Source organism: Capricornis sumatraensis, chromosome 20 (genome assembly GCF_032405125.1).
Source record: "Capricornis sumatraensis isolate serow.1 chromosome 20, serow.2, whole genome shotgun sequence".
NCBI classification, from domain to species: Eukaryota; Metazoa; Chordata; class Mammalia; order Artiodactyla; family Bovidae; genus Capricornis; species Capricornis sumatraensis.
In genome coordinates, this window is record NC_091088.1 from 70,840,993 (window position 1) to 70,859,920 (window position 18,928).

The window sequence follows — 18,928 nt, forward strand, 5'->3', positions numbered from 1 at the left end:
GCTGAAACAAAGGCCGGCGCCGAGACAAAGCCCCGCGGCCCCCAGCCCCTGCGGGGGCCAAAGATCCCGGTGGCCGGGCCGCGCGGGAGGCACCTCCAGCGCCGCCTCCGCGTGCGGGCTCCTGGGGGTCCGGGTCGGGGAGGCCGCGCCCCGCTCCCCTGGAGCTTTTGCGGAGTCGGGTCGGGGGGCTGGACGTGACGGCCCTTCAGGCTCTCTGCGTCCTCACAGAGTAGCCGCCGAGCCTCCTCCCGGACTGGAGGCCGCAGGGCCGGGAGCCCCGCGCAGGGACGGAGGCCCAGCCCAGGCACAGCTCCAGGGCGCCCGTGCCTCCGGTTTTTTCTGCCCGGTGACTCCAGACAGATCCCCTGCCGGCGACCTTGCTTTCCTCTCAGGACCCCTCCTCCCTCAGCTCCAGCCGCAGTCCCTGCTCCCTTGCCTGCGCGGGCCGACAGGGCCCTTCTCCCCCAACGGATTCCGCCCCACCCCCAGGATTCTCCGCCCAGACTCCGCTTCTGACAGGATTCTCACAGAACGACCGTGTTTGTCTCCACTAAGATTCCTCCTCCAGGCCTAGCTTCCCCCACCTGACAGAACTCTCCCGGACACTGCTTCCTCAGACAGGCATACCCGCCTCCCACGCAGGTCCTGCTCCCGGCTGAGGCAGGCCTACCCGCCCTACAGATCCTGTCTCCATCCTCGGATGGACCTCCCCACAGACTCCGCTCCCCTCTTCAGTCCGCCCACCCGGAGAGTGTTAAAGCCAGCGCAGTGGCTGGCTAAAAGGTGGCCAGGGGAGCTTGGGGGCCAGGCGGAATTTCAGTTTCGCTGCTCTGAGCCCCTTGGGAGCTAGCTGACTTAGGTTTCAGTGTTTCTCACGTTAAACAATAAAAAGGCTGGAACGCCAGTAAGCGGCCCGGCCACGGGGTGGGGACGCTTGGCCCGTCCGCCCGGGTCAGCATCTCCCCTAGGTCTCCACCCCGCCCCCTCCCGAGAGCGCCCGGTGACGTAGCTGCAGGCCCTCTCTCCGGACGGCCCGAGAGGCGGCCCAGGCGGGGGCCGACCACGTGCGCGCTTGCGCAGCAAGCGGCCTGGAGCGCGCACTATAGTAGCGGGCACGCGCCGGGCCGGCGGGTCAGGCTGCGGCGGCGGAGGCGCGGATGCCCAGCCCCTTCCCCAGGAGAGGCGCTGCGAGGGGTGGCGGCGGCCCGGGGCCGCGCGTGCGTACTCGCGGCCTCGCGCGCTCCGACCCCGCCTCCGGGCCCGAGGCACCCAACGCGCGTGCGCGACGGCGTCGGCGCCAGTTATTTCTGTCCCGCCCCCCGACAGTGGCTCTTTCTGCGAGCGGGCGCGCGGGCGAGCGGTTGTGAGCGTGCCGTGTGGTGCTGATCTGAGCAGCCGCTGAGGCGGCGGCGCAGGCGGCGGCGGCGGCGGGAGAGCGGGCAGCGGCCGGGTGAGCCTCGGTAGCGCCCCGCGCGCAGCGGGCGGCGCCCCAGGCTTTGCCTGGCGGCGCTAGGCCTCGCGGCTGCAGCGGCCCAGCCGTTGGCTGCAAGCGCGTTTGCGCCTGCGTGGCGGGCCCCGCGCCCCTCCTCCCTCCTTGGGCGCCCCCGGCGGCGTGTGAATGGCGGCTTCGGCTGCGGCGGCCTCGGCGGCGGCGGCGGCCGCCTCCGGCAGCCCGGGCCCGAGTGAGGGCTCGGCGGGCGCCGAGAAGCGCGCCGCCGCCTCCTCGGCCGCGGGCTCCGCATCGGCCTCGGCGGCGGCATCCGCCTCGGCGTCGTCACCCGCGGGGGGCGGCGGCGAGGCGCTGGAACTGTTGGAGCACTGCGGCGTGTGTCGGGAGCGCCTGCGGCCGGAGAGGGAACCGCGCCTGCTACCTTGCCTGCACTCGGCCTGCAGCGCCTGTCTCGGGCCCCCGGCGCCTGCATCCGCCAACAGCTCGGGGGATGGAAGTGCAGCGGGCGACGGTTCTGGTGAGTATGGTCGGACCGGGGCGGCCCCTCCCCCATCCTGCAGCCAAGGTTCGGAGGAAGCTCGGCTATTGGGGGTCTGTCCCCAGCGTCACAATGGCAGGGGTCATCTGGGTGAGAGGGTCGGGACCGGACAGTGGCCAAAACGGGTGCGGGCTGTGGGTCTTTTATTCGGATGGGGCGACTGTTTCAAGTTAGGCCAAAGAAGGGTTTGATTGCTTCTCCCGGAGTGGAGGGTTGGCCTAGCATGGGGTGGAAGTTGGTCCCTGTGGAGGATGGGATCGCAATCTGGATGTGAATATGCGTGATCTTGTTTTCCCCTGTTCTTCGCAGTGGTGGACTGTCCAGTGTGTAAGCAGCAATGTTTCTCCAAAGATATCGTGGAGAATTATTTCATGCGAGACTGTGGCGGTAAGGCCGCCACGGATTCCCAGGATGCGAATCAGGTATGTGTTGCCCAAGCAATCCTTGGAAGGCCTCTGGACGTGGGTAGGAGTCTGCAGCGCAGAGCATAGTACCAGCTCCAGGCTTCACTACGGCTTTAGCAGATTGTCTAGGCTAAGTAAAGGCATCATCTTACCAGGTTGTATTTTCTGGGTCTGAATGCAGATGTGTCTGGTGGTGCTGTCTCTTCTGACTCTGCCTTTGCTCAGCAGTGCTGCACTAGCTGTGAGGATAATGCCCCAGCCACCAGTTATTGTGTGGAGTGCTCTGAGCCGCTCTGTGAGACGTGTGTGGAGGCGCACCAGCGGGTGAAGTACACCAAGGACCACACCGTGCGCTCCACTGGTATGCAACACGGAGGGGTTGCCTTGATTCTTCCCTACATGTTTTTCCAGCTGCTTTTGATGCTGGTTGCAGATGGCGGTGGAGTGTCAGGGAATTTCTGATGGGGTACCAATTGAAAGGCCTGAGAGCAGAATTCAAAAAGGGGGGAGGCTGGTCCTCTGGTGGGTTGCCTCTGCCCGTCCGGATAGAAGGGGAAAAGCCACAGGCCGGAAATGTGTGGAGTGCACAGGGGATCTCATGCTGCAGTAGAGGGTGTATCGAGGCTTTGAGGGAGCACTTGAGGGAATATGCCTCCAGAGGTGGAACGATCGCATGTACAGATAGGGAGATGCAGGCTGCTGGGGAATGGTGTGAGGGATCTCCTAGGCCTGAGATTCCCTGGAATGTGGTTGAAGGCTCCGTAGGAAAAGGGAGGTCTTTGGGCCCTGTGTCCTCATAAGCCATGAATGTCTTCAGACTGGCACTGACCAGTGAGTGCTGTAAGTGTTCTTATCGTTAGATCGCAGCTGTTTCAGTCTTCACTAGTTATCTTCAGACTTTTCTGTGACCGTGATGGCAGTTCTTCGGAGAGGGGCTTGGGCTTGGTTTTTCGGCCAGAACTCCCCGTGAATGGTGTTTTGGTAGTCATGCCGTGGCTCCTGCAGCCCAGAGGACAGTTTTGATGGGAAAATCCAGATGGAGGTCATTGCTGTGAGTCATGAGAAGCCTGGAGGGAAGGGCAGGGGTCTCCAAGGGGGTCCTGGGTTCTAAGCAAAGAGCAGGAGGGGGCTGTATTGGGGGCACTGAGATTTGCCTTATTTGTATCTTGGTGTTTTTATGTCCCAGGCTGGGTCAGTGTAGCATTGAGACGTGATTGAGGAGGAAGGGGCTGGCTGTTCCCAAGCAGTTATCTAATGGCAGCAGATTCTGGGAAGTGGTGGGGGTCACTGTGGTGTATTAGTCTTTGGGGGGTTTTGGCTTTGAGCACTTTCAGACGCTTTTCCCTGTGTGGGGGGCCTGGCCCTTTTCTGAGGGTCCTCGTCTGACATCGTTTGTCCAGCCTGAGAAGGCTTTGCGAGGCTCCTCGTGGGTTGTTAAGATGGTGTGGCCTCCTTTTACCAGAGAAGAGAGACGAGGTCTCCAGGCGTGGCTCAGGAGACAAGGGTACCTGGCATGTCTTTAGGTCCTCGTTTGCTTTCTGTCTGAGCCAGAGAGTGCTTGCGTGTGTCCGGATGCCATGGTTGCCAGAGTTCCCTCCCCTGCGGCACAGAGTCTTTCGAGTGGAGGAGAAAGGGAGCCCAGCAGTGGGGGCTGCAGAGGCGGAGGAGCTCTCCAGTGTCTGCTTGGAGGAGTTTTCAGTAGAGGGAGCAGTGGGGTGGTCGTCAGAGGCCATCGTCCTTTCACTTTCAAGTTGTCAGTCCCAGAAGCTGGAAGAAGGGGAGTGCGGATCTCTTGGTCAAGATAAGGGCAGAGGGTGTTCAGAGCAAGGGTTTGGGCCCTTCCTTTTCCACTGCTGTAGGCCCTCTGCGTTTTTTAGCAGCTAAGCCAGGGCTGCAGGACAGACACGATGTGAGGCCCCGGTCTGTCTGCTCCTTGAGTTGAGGTGGTGAGGACCAGCTCCTGCTTCATAGACCCCCTTCCTCAGGGCCCGCCAAGTCGAGGGACGGTGAGCGCACTGTGTATTGCAATGTGCACAAGCACGAGCCCCTTGTGCTGTTCTGCGAGAGCTGCGACACCCTCACCTGCCGGGATTGCCAGCTCAACGCCCACAAAGACCACCAGTGAGTCCTGAGGCATGGCGGGTGGGTGCTGCCCATTCCCATGCTGGGCGCCCGGGCCCACCTCTGTCCGCCCTCAGGTACCAGTTCCTGGAGGATGCAGTGAGAAACCAGCGCAAGCTCCTGGCCTCATTGGTGAAGCGCCTCGGGGACAAGCATGCGACACTGCAGAAGAACACCAAGGAGGTTCGCAGCTCGTAAGTGTGGAGGCCAGTGTGATGGGGCAGGTCTTAGGGTGAGCACCTGCCTGACTGGCCCTGATCTCACCCTCTGCCCCCCAGGATCCGCCAGGTGTCCGACGTACAGAAGCGCGTGCAAGTGGATGTTAAGATGGCCATCCTGCAGATAATGAAGGAACTGAACAAGCGGGGCCGCGTGCTGGTCAACGATGCCCAGGTACTTCCTGTGTGGTGCTTGTTTGCTGACAGCTCGCCCTAGCTCTGGTAGCAGCGTCTTGGGGGTTTGGCTCCCTCTGCTGGCTGCTGATGCCATCCTTGGGTGGGGAGAGGCTCTTCTAGTGCCATTTCCTCCCTGACCTCTCCTGCTCTCCACCTGCAGAAGGTAACCGAGGGGCAGCAGGAGCGCCTGGAACGGCAGCACTGGACCATGACCAAGATCCAGAAGCACCAGGAACACATCTTGCGTTTTGCCTCGTGGGCTCTGGAGAGTGACAACAACACGGCTCTGCTGCTCTCCAAGAAGCTGGTGTGTGCTGGTGGGCCCAGTCAGTGGGTTCTGGGCCGGCACCTCCCAAGGCCCTGGAGTGCTGTCCTCTGCCTCTGTGCTCATGTACCGCCCTCCCCCAGATCTACTTCCAGCTGCACCGGGCCCTTAAGATGATTGTGGACCCTGTGGAGCCCCACGGCGAGATGAAATTTCAGTGGGACCTCAACGCCTGGACCAAGAGTGCAGAGGCCTTTGGTGGGTGTTTGTCTTGCTCTCTGAAGCTTGCTCTCCTAGGCAATGTGCCGTAAGCTGTTTTACCTCCTTGCTGCAGGCAAGATTGTTGCAGAGCGTCCTGGAACCAACTCCACGGGCCCAGCACCCATGGCCCCTCCTCGGGCTCCGGGGCCTTTGGGCAAGCAGGGCTCTGGCAGCAGCCAGGTGAGTAAGGGAGGGGGCCGTGGGGGAGGAGAGGGGCCCGAGGCCCGTTGGAGGCCGGCCTACTGAGGTTCACTTGATCTTCCTACAGCCGATGGATGTGCAGGAAGGCTACGGCTTCGGATCAGGTGAGTGGTTTCTGCCCGGTAGGTGGGAGAAATGCAATGTTCTAGGTTCCTCCAACCTGTTTTTTTCTGTGTCCTGAGCAGATGACCCTTACTCGAGTGCTGAGCCCCATGTGTCGGGGGTGAAGCGGTGAGTGTGATTGTCCTTTGGTGCATGTAGGGACAGGGTGGTCATGGGGACAGGGGTGCTCAACGCCAAGCCACACCCACAGGCCCCGCTCAGGTGACGGTGAGGTGAGTGGCCTCATGCGCAAGGTGCCACGGGTGAGCCTCGAACGCCTGGACTTGGATCTCACAGCTGACAGTCAGCCACCAGTCTTCAAGGTCTTCCCAGGCAGCACCACTGAGGATTACAACCTCATCGTCATCGAGCGAGGTGCTGCTGCTGCAGCTGCTGGCCAGCCTGGGACTGCGCCCTCGGGGGTCCCTGGGGCCCCTCCCCTGCCTGGAATGGCCATTGTCAAGGTGAGCCTGCTCTAGGCTACTGTGGCTAGGGAGTGGAGGTCTGTCCCAGCCAGCATTCCACTAAACCACCCCTCGCCTCCTCGCAGGAGGAAGAAACAGAGGCTGCCATTGGAGCTCCACCTGCTGCCACCGAGGGCCCGGAGACCAAGCCTGTGTTGATGGCCCTGGGGGAGGGCTCTGGTGCAGAGGGTCCTCGCCTGGCTTCACCCAGTGGCAGCACCAGCTCAGGTCTGGAGGTGGTGGCTCCAGAGGGCACCTCAGTCCCAGCTGGTGGCCCAGGTTCCCTGGATGACAGTGCCACCATCTGCCGTGTCTGCCAGAAGCCAGGTGACCTGGTCATGTGCAACCAGTGCGAATTCTGCTTCCACCTGGACTGCCACCTGCCTGCCCTGCAGGATGTGCCAGGGTGCGAGGCTGTGGAGTCTGCAGGGTGGAGGGCTGGGCTGGGTCCCGTGCAGCCCCTCACCTCTCCGTTTCCTCTAGGGAGGAGTGGAGCTGCTCTCTTTGCCACGTGCTGCCTGACCTGAAGGAGGAGGATGGCAGCCTGAACCTGGATGGGGGGGATAGTACGGGAGTGGTGGCCAAGCTCTCACCAGCCAACCAGCAGGTGAGGGGGGACCCACGCGCTGGGTTTCCCTGCAGCCCCCAGCTCCCCGCTGACCCCGACATCTGTGTCTACAGAAGTGTGAGCGCGTCCTGCTGGCCCTCTTTTGCCATGAGCCCTGCCGGCCTCTGCACCAGCTGGCTACTGACTCCACCTTCTCCCTGGTGAGTTCTGGGGCTTGGGAGGGTGAGAGGGGCACAGGCTCTTTGGCCTCCCCTTCAGCCTGTGGCCCCTGCCTGCAGGATCAGCCTGGTGGCACCCTGGACTTGACCCTTATCCGAGCCCGCCTCCAGGAGAAGCTGTCACCCCCCTACAGCTCCCCCCAGGAGTTTGCCCAGGATGTGGGCCGCATGTTTAAGCAGTTCAACAAGCTGACCGAGGTGAGCCTGTGGGGATGGCGGTGAGTTGGAGGAGGGGAGGCTGTGGGGCAGAGGTAGGACCCATCCATTGTAATCTGCCTGGCAGGACAAGGCCGACGTGCAGTCCATCATTGGCCTGCAGCGCTTCTTTGAGACCCGCATGAATGAGGCCTTCGGGGACACCAAGTTCTCCGCTGTGCTGGTGGAGCCCCCGCCGCTGAGCCTGCCTGGTGCTGGCCTGAGTGCCCAGGACCTGTCCAGTGGCCCTGGTGAGGGCCCCTGAGCCAGCCCAGCTTGGCTCTGTTCTATGTCCTGTCACTCCTCCCCTCTCCTTCCTCCTCTCTCCGGTGGCCTGGCTCCCACTCCTTGGTGGCCCGTACCCGAGTCCTTCACGATATGGTTTTTACTTCTGTGGATTTAATAAAAACTTCACCAATTACTCAGGCCTTGGTTGGTGGGGACAGTGGTCCTGGGCCTGCCATCAGTCCCTCACCGAAGCCCTCTTGCTGAATGGGGTGGGGCACGTCTTTAGCCATCTGGTGTCTGGGGAGGGTTACATTGTGGGCAGGCAGGGGGAATCCCCAGGTGCGTGCTGCATCCTGGACTGGGGCAGAACATTTCTTATAACCAGACGGTATCACAGTGAGCTGGGTGGGCTGAGACTTCCACTGGGCTAATAAAAGTAGGACACTGTCTCCCTGGGGGATAGGCCTGGCCTCCTGGAATTATACCAAGAGATCTGGGGGAACCTACCATCTTTGGGGGTGCTACCCTTGAGGCTGAGGCAGGAGGGGTGCTGTGCCAGTGTTTGCAGCTCACCGTCACCTCCTGAGGACCTGGTAGGCCCAGATGAAACCATTCCAGCCCTCTATCCCACACCCTGACTGACGGGCACATTACCAAGCCTCCTGAGTGATTTCCTAACCTCATGTCAGGCCAGTCGCACAGGCCCAGAACTAGTGTCCAACTTCTTTTATTACAGAAGGTACAATGAAAATGCCATGCCTTCCACTGGCTCCCTGGGGAAGCACAGGCAGTCAGTCCCTTCGAAGGTTCTTGAGCCTCTCCTCCAGGTCTGCATCTGCGTCCACCAGGGCAGAGGCTGCAGCCTCTGCTTTCTTTCCACTGGCAGCCACGCTGAGGGAGCCTCCAGTGGAAGGGAGGTCTGCGGAGAGGGGGGGTTAGGAAGAGCGCCCATGCAGGAGGCAGTAATGCAGGGAGAGGGAGGTGGTGGCTGGGTCACAGGGTTAGCACAGGCCCCAGGGTGTAAACACTCACTTGACAGCTCATCCGTCAGGCTCAACCCCAGTTCGTCCAGGACCTGGGCTACAACAGCATCACTAGATAACCAGGGGAAGCTTGTGAGGATCAGGGGCAGAGCCAGGCACCCCTCCCCACCCTCCCGCTAGCTGTCTCCGAACCTCTCCTCTTCGTCGTCCTCGTCCCCCATGGCATCATCGATGGCGTCATTCATCATCTCCTCTTTCATGTCCATGATCTCTGCCTGCCGCTCAAACTCCATCATGATTTTCTGGATCTGGGGTAACTTCAGCTGAAAGGGGGAGGAGGGTGAGTCTGGGCCTGAGGTCAGCGGCTGTGGGGGGGGGGGTGGGCGGGGGATGGGGAGAGGCGAACCTGTCTGTTCATGGTGCCCATGGCTTTGGTGACACCCTTCATGGCTTGTGCCATTGAGTTGTTAGACTTGAGTGTTTGGATCTTGAGGGACACAGCCTGGATGTTGGCCCGCATCAATACAAACTTTCGGACGTACCGCCTGGTGCGCACCAGGTCTTTCGCCATGATCCGAACCGCGTCCTGAGGAGGGGACAGAGGACAGGGAGCGAGCCTTGGGGGTGTGCTCACTGAGGCCTTCAGGGGCTCCTAGGGACCTGCCCCAGTGCTCACTGCTACCCCTACCCACACGTGTCCTGGGTCACCACTTCACAGATCCCTCTGTAGGCTCTTCACCTCTGGTCCAGGAATCCGGAAGAAAAGCAGGGCCCACCCTTGAGGAATCTTTTTTCTTCCATGTCTAGTCAACACTCATTCCTGAATTTCAATCCTGGCCAAAGAAAGAGGATCTCCCCCTCCACCTCACAGGCCGTGCTCACCTCAAGAACCAAATACCGATTTACATACGAGCTCAGCTATGACTTCCTCCCCAAAGCTCCTCCTTGCTTTGCTCATCCCAGGAAATGGCACCTCCTCAAACAAGCTGCTCAGGCCAAAACTCAGCCATCTCTTGCTAGTTTGCCCTCAGGGAAAATGGATCCCATGCCACATCTATTGAAGTAACTACTTCAACTCAGCCCTCAGCTCCCACTGTTGCCCATGATTCTAAGCGGTCTGGCATGGACCACTCCTGAGTTTCCCTATCACTCCCTCACCAAACATGTGCTGTTCTGACACACTTGGCACTTGGCTCTTTGCAGGGTCGCTCTCAATTTCTCAAGGCTCTAATATCAACTTCACAGAGACAGCAGTTTTGGACTCTGAAACTAAAGGAAAGCCCTAGAACACACATTCTGTTTTGTCCCGTTGGCTGCAGCCCCAGGTTCTGACCAAGCGACGGCACCTGGCCTGGAGTCCCAGCTTGTTCCCAATCAAGCTTACCATCTGGCCCTGCTTGGCCATTTTCTTGATGTCCGCGATGATTTTCTTCTCCTGGGTCTCGAGCTTCTGTCGCTCACGGTCCAGCTCTCGCATGGCCCGGTTCAGGGCGCGCTGGTTCTGCCGCAGCAGCTCCTCTGGCGTCTTGCGCCGCCCAAACAACAGGTCCATGGCAGCAGGAGCCTACCAGTAAGCCTGGGGCGAGCGTGAAACCTGGCTGTAGGGTGGTGTGAGGCACAGCTGGGGTCACATTGTGTATGGGCGGGGACAGACGAGGACTCACAAAAAGGAAAAGGGTGAGCAGCGAGAGAAATGAAAGGAGAGAGAGTGGAGCCTGGAACTCGGGGAACCCCAGCCACCCCAGCTCCTCTTGCTCCACAGTGCCCCTACAGAGGTCCTGGGCTTCAATCTCCTCCTGACTCTGGGATGAGAGCCTAGAATGTCCAATGGGCCTAAGCTGGAGGTGACCATGTGTGGATACAGCAGGGGGACGGGCGCGGGGAGAGGGGGCTCGAAACCCGGAGCGCCAGGGAAAGGCCAGTTGACAGGGTCCCTAACATGAGGAGCTAGAGGCCGCAAGTGCTACAGACAGGGTCGATGTGGGGGCTCCGAAGCTGACAGCGCGTGGATGGCATTCAGTTTAGGGCGGGGGTCTTAAATGCTGAGGGAATCTGGATGCGGAGAATAAGGCTGGGGGATGTTGGGGACTCCTGTACAGAGGGCGGGATTTTAGGTGATGGCGTGCCTTGTTCACCCAGGAAACTCTTGGGGGCTTTCGGGGTCTTGAGCACCGAAAGCAAAACAGCATGGGGACCCAGGAGATAAGGGAGGGCCCCAGGGAGGGGCGAGGCCCTCGAACACCGCCGCCCACGCGCCCACCCAGGGCCCGCGCCCCAGTAGGGGCGACTCACCGGAGTTGGGATGGGGACTCGCTTCCGTTTCCGGGTCACGCTCCTCTCATTCAGAGTCCTGGAGCGCCCACCAACGACAGCCCCTCTGTTCTGTCGCCTCGGCCGTCACCGCCGTTTCCGGATTAAACCACCTGACGTCACACGCCCCTCTGGCGCCCGGAATGCTGGGCGGGGCCTACAGCGCGCGTGCGCACGCGCCGAGGAACGTGCCGGTCACAAGCGCATGCGCAGCAATTTCCGTCTCGCTGCCGCAAGCTTGGTGTTCCGTAGGTTCAAGTCCAGCCTGAGGGAGCTGAGCCCCTGTCCCGTCTTGGCCCCGTGGGCTTGATGCCCTTTTGGGCGCCTTCCTTCCAGCCACCCGGCGGTCCTGCACCCCACCACGTCACCCACTGTAGAGCTCTGCTCATCTGAGGGACCCAGAACTCGCGCTGTTTCCGAACCTCAGGTACCCAGTGGCACCAGGCAGCTTTCCTCCTCCGGTAGGAGGGCAGAACAGCAGACGGTGCGGACTTAGCCCCTGTGCCGGCTCACTGGCCGGGAAGCCAGTGGTCACTGGGTCCTGCCCCTCCCTTGTCCCAGAATGGGATTCATCTCATCCTGCCTGAGGGGGAGTCCCCTCATACCACCTGTGAGCACACAACTCCCACCACTCTTGCTGCAGGAGCTCTGGCGGCCATCACCTGCCCCTCCCACCCCACAAAAGGAAGAGGCGGAGGCCATGCAGTAACATTCCCCTTTAATAGCCTGGTGGGACCTCCGGTGGTGGAGGGGTGGGGTGCCGGGTCCCCAGCCACCCAGTCCCCATGGCCACCCACCCCAGAGCCCAGAGTAGGGGGTGGGGCTGGACAGCACCCAGCGGGGGGCTAGACAAGCCAATTCATTTCCCATCGCTGAGCGGGTCGGGGGAGGCAGCGCCGACCTTAATCACATGGTGGTTAAAAAAAAAAACAAAACTAGGAGCGGGTAGCAGGGAGGGGTGGCCGGCCAGGGCATGGGATTCCCCCACCGGCCGCCCCATTGTCCCCCCACCTGTGGCCCCCAATAAATATCTGCAGGGGACGCCGGGGCCGGTGGCCCTGGCAGGGGTGGGTACGCGCCAGCCCTATTTCAGGCAGCGCTCGAAGTAGGTGGAGCCGATATAGCCACCCCGCATGGAGCGCTGCACATTCTGCTCAAACAGCCTCCGGTTGCTCTGCAGGACCTCGGCGGCTTCCTTGTTCAGGGGGTCTTCAGGGTTGGGCTCCTGTGGCCGGTATGGGGGGGCAGGAGGTCAGCAAGCCCAGAAGGCAGAGGGCCAACCGCCCCCAGCCGCCCTCCCGCCCCCACCCCTACTCACCAAGAAGAGATACTGCAGGCCATAAATTATGGAGTTTATCGTAAGGACTGGCTTCCAGTCCTCTCTGTGGGCAGAGAGCATCATGATAGGGGCTGGTGAGCGGGCAGCCACCACAGGCCCTGCTGGGACCAGACAGGTCAGGCCCAGGGCATGGGACAGCACGGTCGGGAAATGCTAGCGGGAGGGTGCAGAGAAGCACAGGCCAGAAAGCCAAGGTCAAGCCACGAGGAAGAAAACGCAGAGCTGAAGAGACAGAGGGACACACAGACCACAAGGGGGAGGGAAGGGAAAGAGACTGGTATAGTGCAAGGTCATGAAGGGGGCCTGGCAGGCAGGGCTGGGCAGCGTAGTGGAGGGCCAGTGCCCTCACCTGAGGATGTTGAGGCAGACGTTGCCCTCGAGGTCAATGTTGGGGTGATAAACCATCGTCTCACACTTCACCTTGGGGGGGTCATGCGGGTAACCCTGGCCCACCTGGCTCCAGGAGAAGAGAGGGCAAGTGGATAGGTGCACAGCAGTGCCTGGCTGGGGCCTCAGCTGTTGCTTCCTCAGCCCAGGGAGCCACCCCTGCACGCCTGAGACTCACCTTAAAACTGAACACAAACTTCCCGCTCTTGTAGAAGCCCTGTGAAGGAAGAGGAGAGGAGTCAGAACCCCACTCTGCAAGGCCCGGCAGGTGAACCAGCCAACTTGAGGTGGTGTCACCTGCCGTGCCTGAGAATCCAGTTAAGCGTGCCCTCACCTCATCAGGACAGATAACCAGCTTGAAGTTGAGGAGGTCGTCTGGATCTGAGAAACTGATGTCACACGTCTTGGGCAGATTCAGCTCGTTTATGTCTGGGTTTTCACAGCAGAGAAGGGAAACAGGCCAGGAAAGGGGGAGATAGGGAGTGCTCAGAGCAGGTGCCAGCAGAGCCTCCATAACCTCTACCCAGGACCCCAGTTCTGTCCTGGGCAGTGGGCCACACCCCCACCCTCTCCCTGCTCCTTCTGCTCCGCGTCTCCAGGCAGGCTCTTCCGTATCTATGGAACACTGCAGATATGCTGGAACTCCTGGGGGGCAAGCTCTAACTCTTCTAAATCCACAGTCGTAAGTCCCCCAGCCCAGCTCCTGCATGTTCCCACTCCTGTGTGTCCCACCCCAAATCCAGCATCCTGACCGCGACCTCCGCTTTCTAGAGGAGTCTCTACTTGTCTGCGCAGATGCAAGGATCTTATTCCCCTTCCTCGCCCTAAATCACCACCACCCCCAGTCCCTGGCCCCCACTGTCCATACACTCCTTTCTGCTTGTCGTCCTAAACTCAGGATCCCATCTGACCTCCAGATCTGGGAGTTCCCAAGCCTCCTACCCTATACTATTCTGAGCATAAGAGTTCCAGTATCTCTAGCAGCATGGTCTAAACCCAACCCTACTCCTATCTCTATAATCCCTGGTACCCAGCATCCCTCCCTCCTCCTGTCACCCCAAACTGACATGTGACTCACCCAGACCCACGACACCCAGGCCCCAGAACCCACTTCACCAGGTCTGACTCTGATTCCCAGTGACTCTAGCGTTAATACATTAAATCTTCCACCCTGATCCTCAATCCTCGGCCCCACTGTCCCTATCTCCTCTTCCTGTCGCCCAGGCTCCCGTCTGACCCCCAGACTCTCGAGTTCCCGGTCTCCCCCTTCCGCTGCCACCCTCAGATTCTTGGTCCCTAGTATCAGACTCCTAGCTTTCCGAACACGCTCAGTGCCCCCTGCTCGGTCCCCCTACCTCCGACCACTTTGGTGATTATATTACCCCATCCCCGGCCCCTCGGCCCCCAGGCCCTGGTCTCCGATCCCCACATCCGCGGCGTCCCCGTTTCTGACACCTTTGACCCCTGGCAGCCGCATGACTCCACACCTGACTCCCGTATCACCCCGAGCCAGGCTCTGACCTCCGACCTCCACTCCCATCCCCCGACTCCCCTTACCCTTCTGGATCCGCAGCTGCGCCGCCGACGCCTTCTTGCTGCTGCCCTTGGTGCCGCCCGCCGACTCCTCCTCCTTCTTCTGCTGCTTCAGCGAGAACAGCTTGATCATCCTGCCGCCGCCGCCGCTGCCGCCGCTGCGGGGCCCGGGACCCCGGCCACCCGGCCCCCCGCCGCCGCCCGCGCCGCCTCCGCCACTCGGACCCGCCGCCGCGGCCTCTCCGGCTGCTGCCGCCGCCCGCCGGGCCTGCCGCGCTGCTCCGCGCCCACCGCGCGGCCCGCGTCGGCTCCCGTAGTCGGCTTTGGCCTGGCCCGGCGCCTCGGGCCCGCTCGGCGGCGTTCGGGCCCGCTCGGCTGTTCTCGGGCTTACTCGGCCCCGCCCCCACCCGCCGCTCCCTCCTCCCGGCCGTCCGCTCCGGCGTCCTCAGGCTCGGCTGCGGACGCGGGGTCCTCAAGCCGTGTCCCTGGGCCTGGTCACTCGCTCTCTTCGCGAGGGCTCTGCGGCTCGAGGCGGAAGGGGGAGGCGGGGGCTGCGATGGCCGTGCACTAGACAGGAGGGCCGGCTTCCGTGGCAGCAGCGGCTTCGGCGCGGAGGTCCGCAACGGCCTCGGGCGCCCCACCGCTTCGGCTATTTCCGTCGTCTGCCCGCTTCGGCTCTTCCCGCCCGGCCTGCGCTGTGCGCTTGCGCAGCCGCTGCCACCGCCCCACGTTGCTCCGCGCTGGGACTTGGGGATCGGGCTCCTTCGGCTTGGTTCGGGTATTTCCGTTCGTGCAGGCCGGGCCGGTCACTTCCGGGGACGCCCGCGAGTCCAGGGAGGAGGGGGATGGCGGTGTCACCGCCATATTTAAGTGGGGCAGATGCAGGCCGCCTCACTTGCGGGCCGCCCTGCCCACTCGCAGTCGTGCGGCCGGCGGCATAGGCGGGCCAAACAAGGGGCTTGACCCCAGGGGCCACAGACGGAGGCAGGGTTAGGGTCAGAGCCTGAGCAAGGGCAGGAGCGTGGCCTAGAGTGCATAACTCAGAACCTTCGGGGTCCCATCTCAGGCCCAGAGAACCCGCTCGCAGAGTTTGGTTGAGGTAAACTAGCAAATAAAACGTGTCAGAGGGTAGTATAACACTGTGGAGGTTTACACGGGCTCACAGCCTTGGGGGCAGCCCTCCGCACGGGTCTAGAGTTTCCCCGCAGGCGACCCCCGGCCTTCCGCCGTCTGCGTCCGCGAGGTGGGCGGAGCCAGCCTCCCCTCCAATCACGGCTCAGCGTGCGTTGGAAGGCGCGAGCAGGCGGCGCGGAGCGGCTCTGCGACTTCAGGCTGTCACCAAGGACACCGTCAGGCGGTGAGCGGCGCCACGAGGGCTGGTCGGGGCGGGGGGCCGGGCCCGGGGGGCGGCCGGGGCTCTGCCCCTGAGCCTTCCCGCGTCCGAATGCGGCTCCTGCCGCACGACCCATCCCGTCGCTGAGGCGGGAGTAGTCCGGCGGCCCAGTTGGGCCCGCGCTAGTGGTGGGCCATGGCCTCCTCTTGGCTACCCCGGCCCGATCCTCACCCCAGAAAGTAACCTCCACCTTTTCGGGCCGTGATTTGGCGTCCCTGCCGACCCCAGCCTCCTCTCGGGTACCCTCGGCGTCCTTGGGCTCCGTGGTCTCATATCCTAGTCGTGGCTGTGCAGCCGTTCCCTTTTTCTCCCGCTTGCATTCTCTTTCCGCCATTCCAGAAGCCCCCCTTCAACCCTCTGGTCGTCCTCGCCCCACACTGCCGGCTTCGTTGATTTCCTTGAGAGCTGTGTGCTGGAGAGGTGCTGGGGTGAGGCTGAGCGATCGGAAGCTGCAGAAAACCTCAGGTTTGGCGCGGATGAGATCGCAACCATCCTAGTGTTCTCAGGCTTCAGGCATGACTGTTCCTGGCACGCGGAGGCCTCTTCCAAACTCAGTTTTCCTTTTTGTTCTTCTCATCCGCTCTACTCTTGGTGATTTTTTTGTACGGCACGTGAGGGTTGATGACCATCCTGCAGTTTCCAACCAAAGTCTCAGGGATGGTTTTTATTGGCCAGCCTGGTTCATGTGTCCATCCTCAGGCCAGTTGCTGAGACCCTTCAGCTAAGGTCCCATCTCGGGATAGAGTATTGATTCCCTGGAGAGGTAACAGTCCACAGCTAGACTTGTGTGATCTTTGATCTTGTGGCTTCCCCACCGTGCAGTGGGTAAGACTTGATCATGAAACAAAGTGCTAAGCAAAGGGGGCCATAGTGTCTGAACCGAGGAGGAGGGGATGGCCTAAGTGAGGCAGGCGGCTGGGTTGGAGGTGGTGCAGCTAAGCTTGTCACCTTCGTGCTCACTCAAGTGGCAGAGAGGCACAGGTGGTTTGGGTGGTACAGGTGCTTGCGGCCCTTGGTCCTGCCGCCTGTTAGTAGGCAGCACAGGGCTTAATACATGCAAAGGCCCTGAGGGAAGCTGGGGCCAGTGCTGTGGAGGGACCGGGCAGAGGAGTGGGCAGAACCTGGTGTGTGGGCTGTGAGGGTGAAAGTGCACTTACGATTGTTACCCTAGCCTCTGGGTCCTGACACTGGAAAGAAAGGGTCTGTCCAGGGAATGAGGGAGCAGGAGTGGGCAGGGCAGGGAGGCTGAGTGCTTGGGCCTCCAGACTGGAGGTGGATGGCTGGAATCAGAGCAGTGCTGATTGGTGGAGACAAGTGGATAGATTTGGGAGGCTGGGGTGCTGATGAGAATAACTGGATGGATGTGGCATGGGGCAGCTGGCTGGGCTTGGGAGTGGACAGTATGAACTCGGATACAGACAGTCCGGGGACAGGCTGACTGGGCAGTGTTGCAGCTTTCCTAGATGACCAGTGCTTAGGTAGTCCTCTCCTGGGTTCTTCTATGGCTCTGGCCAAATGGTCATTCTGTCCAAGCCCTCTGTCTTGATTGCATGGTAACACTTGGGTCTTGACCTGTAGCCAATGTGACTGGATTGCAAAGGTGTCCCTGGTCAGCTGCCCTCACGTAGCTGTTCACGTTGACTTCTTCTCAGAGGGCTGTTTTGGGAGGTGGGTCCCTGGACTTCTCAAGGATTTGGGTGTGGGGTCCCATCCAGATGTCTCCATGCTTTTCATGTTTGTTGTAATTTTTCCTGTGTGGAATTTCATGTTTTTATGTAGTTGTATCTGCACAGATTTCATGATGAACACAAAGATGACCAAAGATGAGTTTTCTTTGTTTCAGATTATAAGTCACACAAGTCATAAAAAAAAAAATCCACATTACAGGATTTTATAAAGTTCCGGCAACATTCCTCCAACCTGAGACCACTAGCTACTGGCTACCTGTGTTCATTCGTGTGCCTTCTCTGATCTGATTCCTCAGCCCCTCTCTGTCTTCCTCTTCCCTCTGATTCTACATATCTCACACCAGGTTTCTCAGAACCGTTTGTGACCAGAGAACTGAGTGCTGTCAAAGGGCCCAGGGGACCCCCACCCCCACCCTGCCCCGCCTCAGTCCTGATCGTGCCACACAGGAGTGCCCCTGCCTTGGGGAGTGGCAGACCTTGCTGGATGTAGTTAAGTTCAGTTCAGTCCATTCGCTCAGTCGTGTCCGACTCTTTGCGACCCCATGAATCGCAGCACGCCAGGCCTCCCTGTCCAGTAGATGCCACGAATGGCTCTGGTTGTGGCTGGGGCTAGCCTAGCGGGGAGGGAGAAGGAGAAGGGTCGAGTGGGGGAGGAGGGGGCCTGAGGCTTGGAGCGGGCCTTCTCTCGCGTGTTGGTAGGGAGCCCCTGGCCCAGGCTGCTTGTCTTTTCCTGATACCAGGGCCCAAGTCTTGTAGGGACTGGGGCGACTCAAAGTGGCAGGTGAGGTAGCAGCTGTGCTTCTGGAAGGGCTGTTCCTAGAACCCTCTAGACCTCTAGACCAAGATCAGGCTGACTCCAGTCTAGGGTGAGGTTCAAGTCCCAAGCCAGACCCTGCTGCATGAATATTCCCTTTTTGGAACTGCTTTTTCACCCATGGTCTCTGGTCCTTCCGCCATCCATTGGGGGAAAGGGGGGGCGTGTCAAGGCGCCAGCGGTAGGATGGAAGGGGAGGACAGGGCAAAAGCAGCAGTGGCACAGGAAAAGGCAGGAGGGGTCCAGAGGTCCCGCCCTCAAGTCTGCAGAACTCTGACCTGGAGCTGCCAGTGTCTGTCCACCTGTATGTCAGCAGCTGGTGTGTCCTGTGACTAGTTACTGAACACACGTGATAGAGACCTTCCAGTTGGGGGGTACTTAGGGGTTGTGCCTGGGGCCAGGGAGGGAAGAGAACAGCCCACGACAGCACCTGGAGGGCTGGGGAACTGGCCTAGCCTTGCCACCAGCTTTGGCTCTCAGACCGGCTGGAGTCTGTGGGAACAGAGGAAAGTGTCCTAAGACTAGATTCCCACTTAAAACCTTACAGCTTTTACAGCTAAGATATGGCCTCCTCGGTTTCATAAACACATAAACTCAGGCTGGCAGTGGACTAATGGCACCCATTTGATGCTTCAGCACCCAATGGTCTTGGCTGGCTGGCAGGGCTGTGCCCTCCTGGTCCTCTCCTGGCCGTTGACTTGGCCGGCAGAGAGGTGGGTTGAAGGCAAATAGTACAGAAGCCCTGCTGTAAGGGGACGTCCTGCAGACGGGGGCAGGCCCTGCTAGAGGCCACATCTGCCGGGAGCCCTGGGTCTTGCAGGAGCCACGTGGTTACAGAGAAGGTGGTAGACCTGTAGGGAGGGCTGAGAGGGGTCCAGGCAGGTGGGCAGACAGTGGGTGCAGACCCAGACAGAGGTTCTGTGCGTTGTTTATTGAGCACCTACTGGGAGCCGGGCCCTAAGAGAGCTGGGTTGTACCCACGCGATCACGGGCCTCAGCAACCCCATGAGGTAGGTGTTCCACACACAGCCCGCCCCCAACGGTGGACGATGGTGGGGCCGCCTGCCCCGG

The 18,928-nt window shown here is 60.9% G+C and overlaps 3 protein-coding genes across 5 annotated transcripts; 1 reads left to right on the forward strand and 2 right to left on the reverse strand.

Moving 5' to 3' along the window:
* Positions 1 to 1,618: 1,618 nt before the first annotated feature.
* TRIM28 (tripartite motif containing 28) lies at positions 1,619 to 7,591 on the forward strand. Of its 2 annotated transcripts, none has more exons than XM_068992872.1 (17): positions 1,619 to 1,967; positions 2,298 to 2,410; positions 2,621 to 2,753; positions 4,378 to 4,513; positions 4,591 to 4,707; positions 4,792 to 4,906; positions 5,069 to 5,215; positions 5,317 to 5,431; positions 5,508 to 5,614; positions 5,703 to 5,739; positions 5,818 to 5,866; positions 5,949 to 6,201; positions 6,288 to 6,607; positions 6,685 to 6,808; positions 6,883 to 6,969; positions 7,048 to 7,185; positions 7,271 to 7,591. In XM_068992872.1, the coding sequence occupies exons 1-17, from the start codon at positions 1,619 to 1,621 to the stop codon at positions 7,445 to 7,447; spliced, it is 2,517 nt and encodes an 838-aa protein (XP_068848973.1). In that variant the 3' UTR covers positions 7,448 to 7,591. The 2 variants fall into 2 exon arrangements, with proteins under 2 accessions (XP_068848973.1, XP_068848972.1); XM_068992871.1 differs by having other exon boundaries at positions 5,821 to 5,866.
* A 525-nt stretch (positions 7,592 to 8,116) lies between these two features.
* Positions 8,117 to 10,815, reverse strand: CHMP2A (charged multivesicular body protein 2A). Of its 2 annotated transcripts, none has more exons than XM_068992885.1 (6): positions 10,686 to 10,815; positions 9,778 to 9,969; positions 8,800 to 8,979; positions 8,586 to 8,716; positions 8,443 to 8,504; positions 8,117 to 8,329 (listed from the first exon to the last, which is right to left on the reverse strand). In XM_068992885.1, the coding sequence occupies exons 2-6, from the start codon at positions 9,943 to 9,945 to the stop codon at positions 8,202 to 8,204; spliced, it is 669 nt and encodes a 222-aa protein (XP_068848986.1). In that variant the 5' UTR covers positions 9,946 to 9,969; positions 10,686 to 10,815; the 3' UTR covers positions 8,117 to 8,201. The 2 variants fall into 2 exon arrangements, with proteins under 2 accessions (XP_068848986.1, XP_068848985.1); XM_068992884.1 differs by having other exon boundaries at positions 9,778 to 9,991.
* A 613-nt stretch (positions 10,816 to 11,428) lies between these two features.
* Positions 11,429 to 14,141, reverse strand: UBE2M (ubiquitin conjugating enzyme E2 M). Its single transcript, XM_068992887.1, has 6 exons — positions 13,987 to 14,141; positions 12,764 to 12,858; positions 12,608 to 12,646; positions 12,392 to 12,495; positions 12,022 to 12,085; positions 11,429 to 11,928 (listed from the first exon to the last, which is right to left on the reverse strand). The coding sequence occupies exons 1-6, from the start codon at positions 14,093 to 14,095 to the stop codon at positions 11,788 to 11,790; spliced, it is 552 nt and encodes a 183-aa protein (XP_068848988.1). The 5' UTR covers positions 14,096 to 14,141; the 3' UTR covers positions 11,429 to 11,787.
* Positions 14,142 to 18,928: the final 4,787 nt, after the last annotated feature.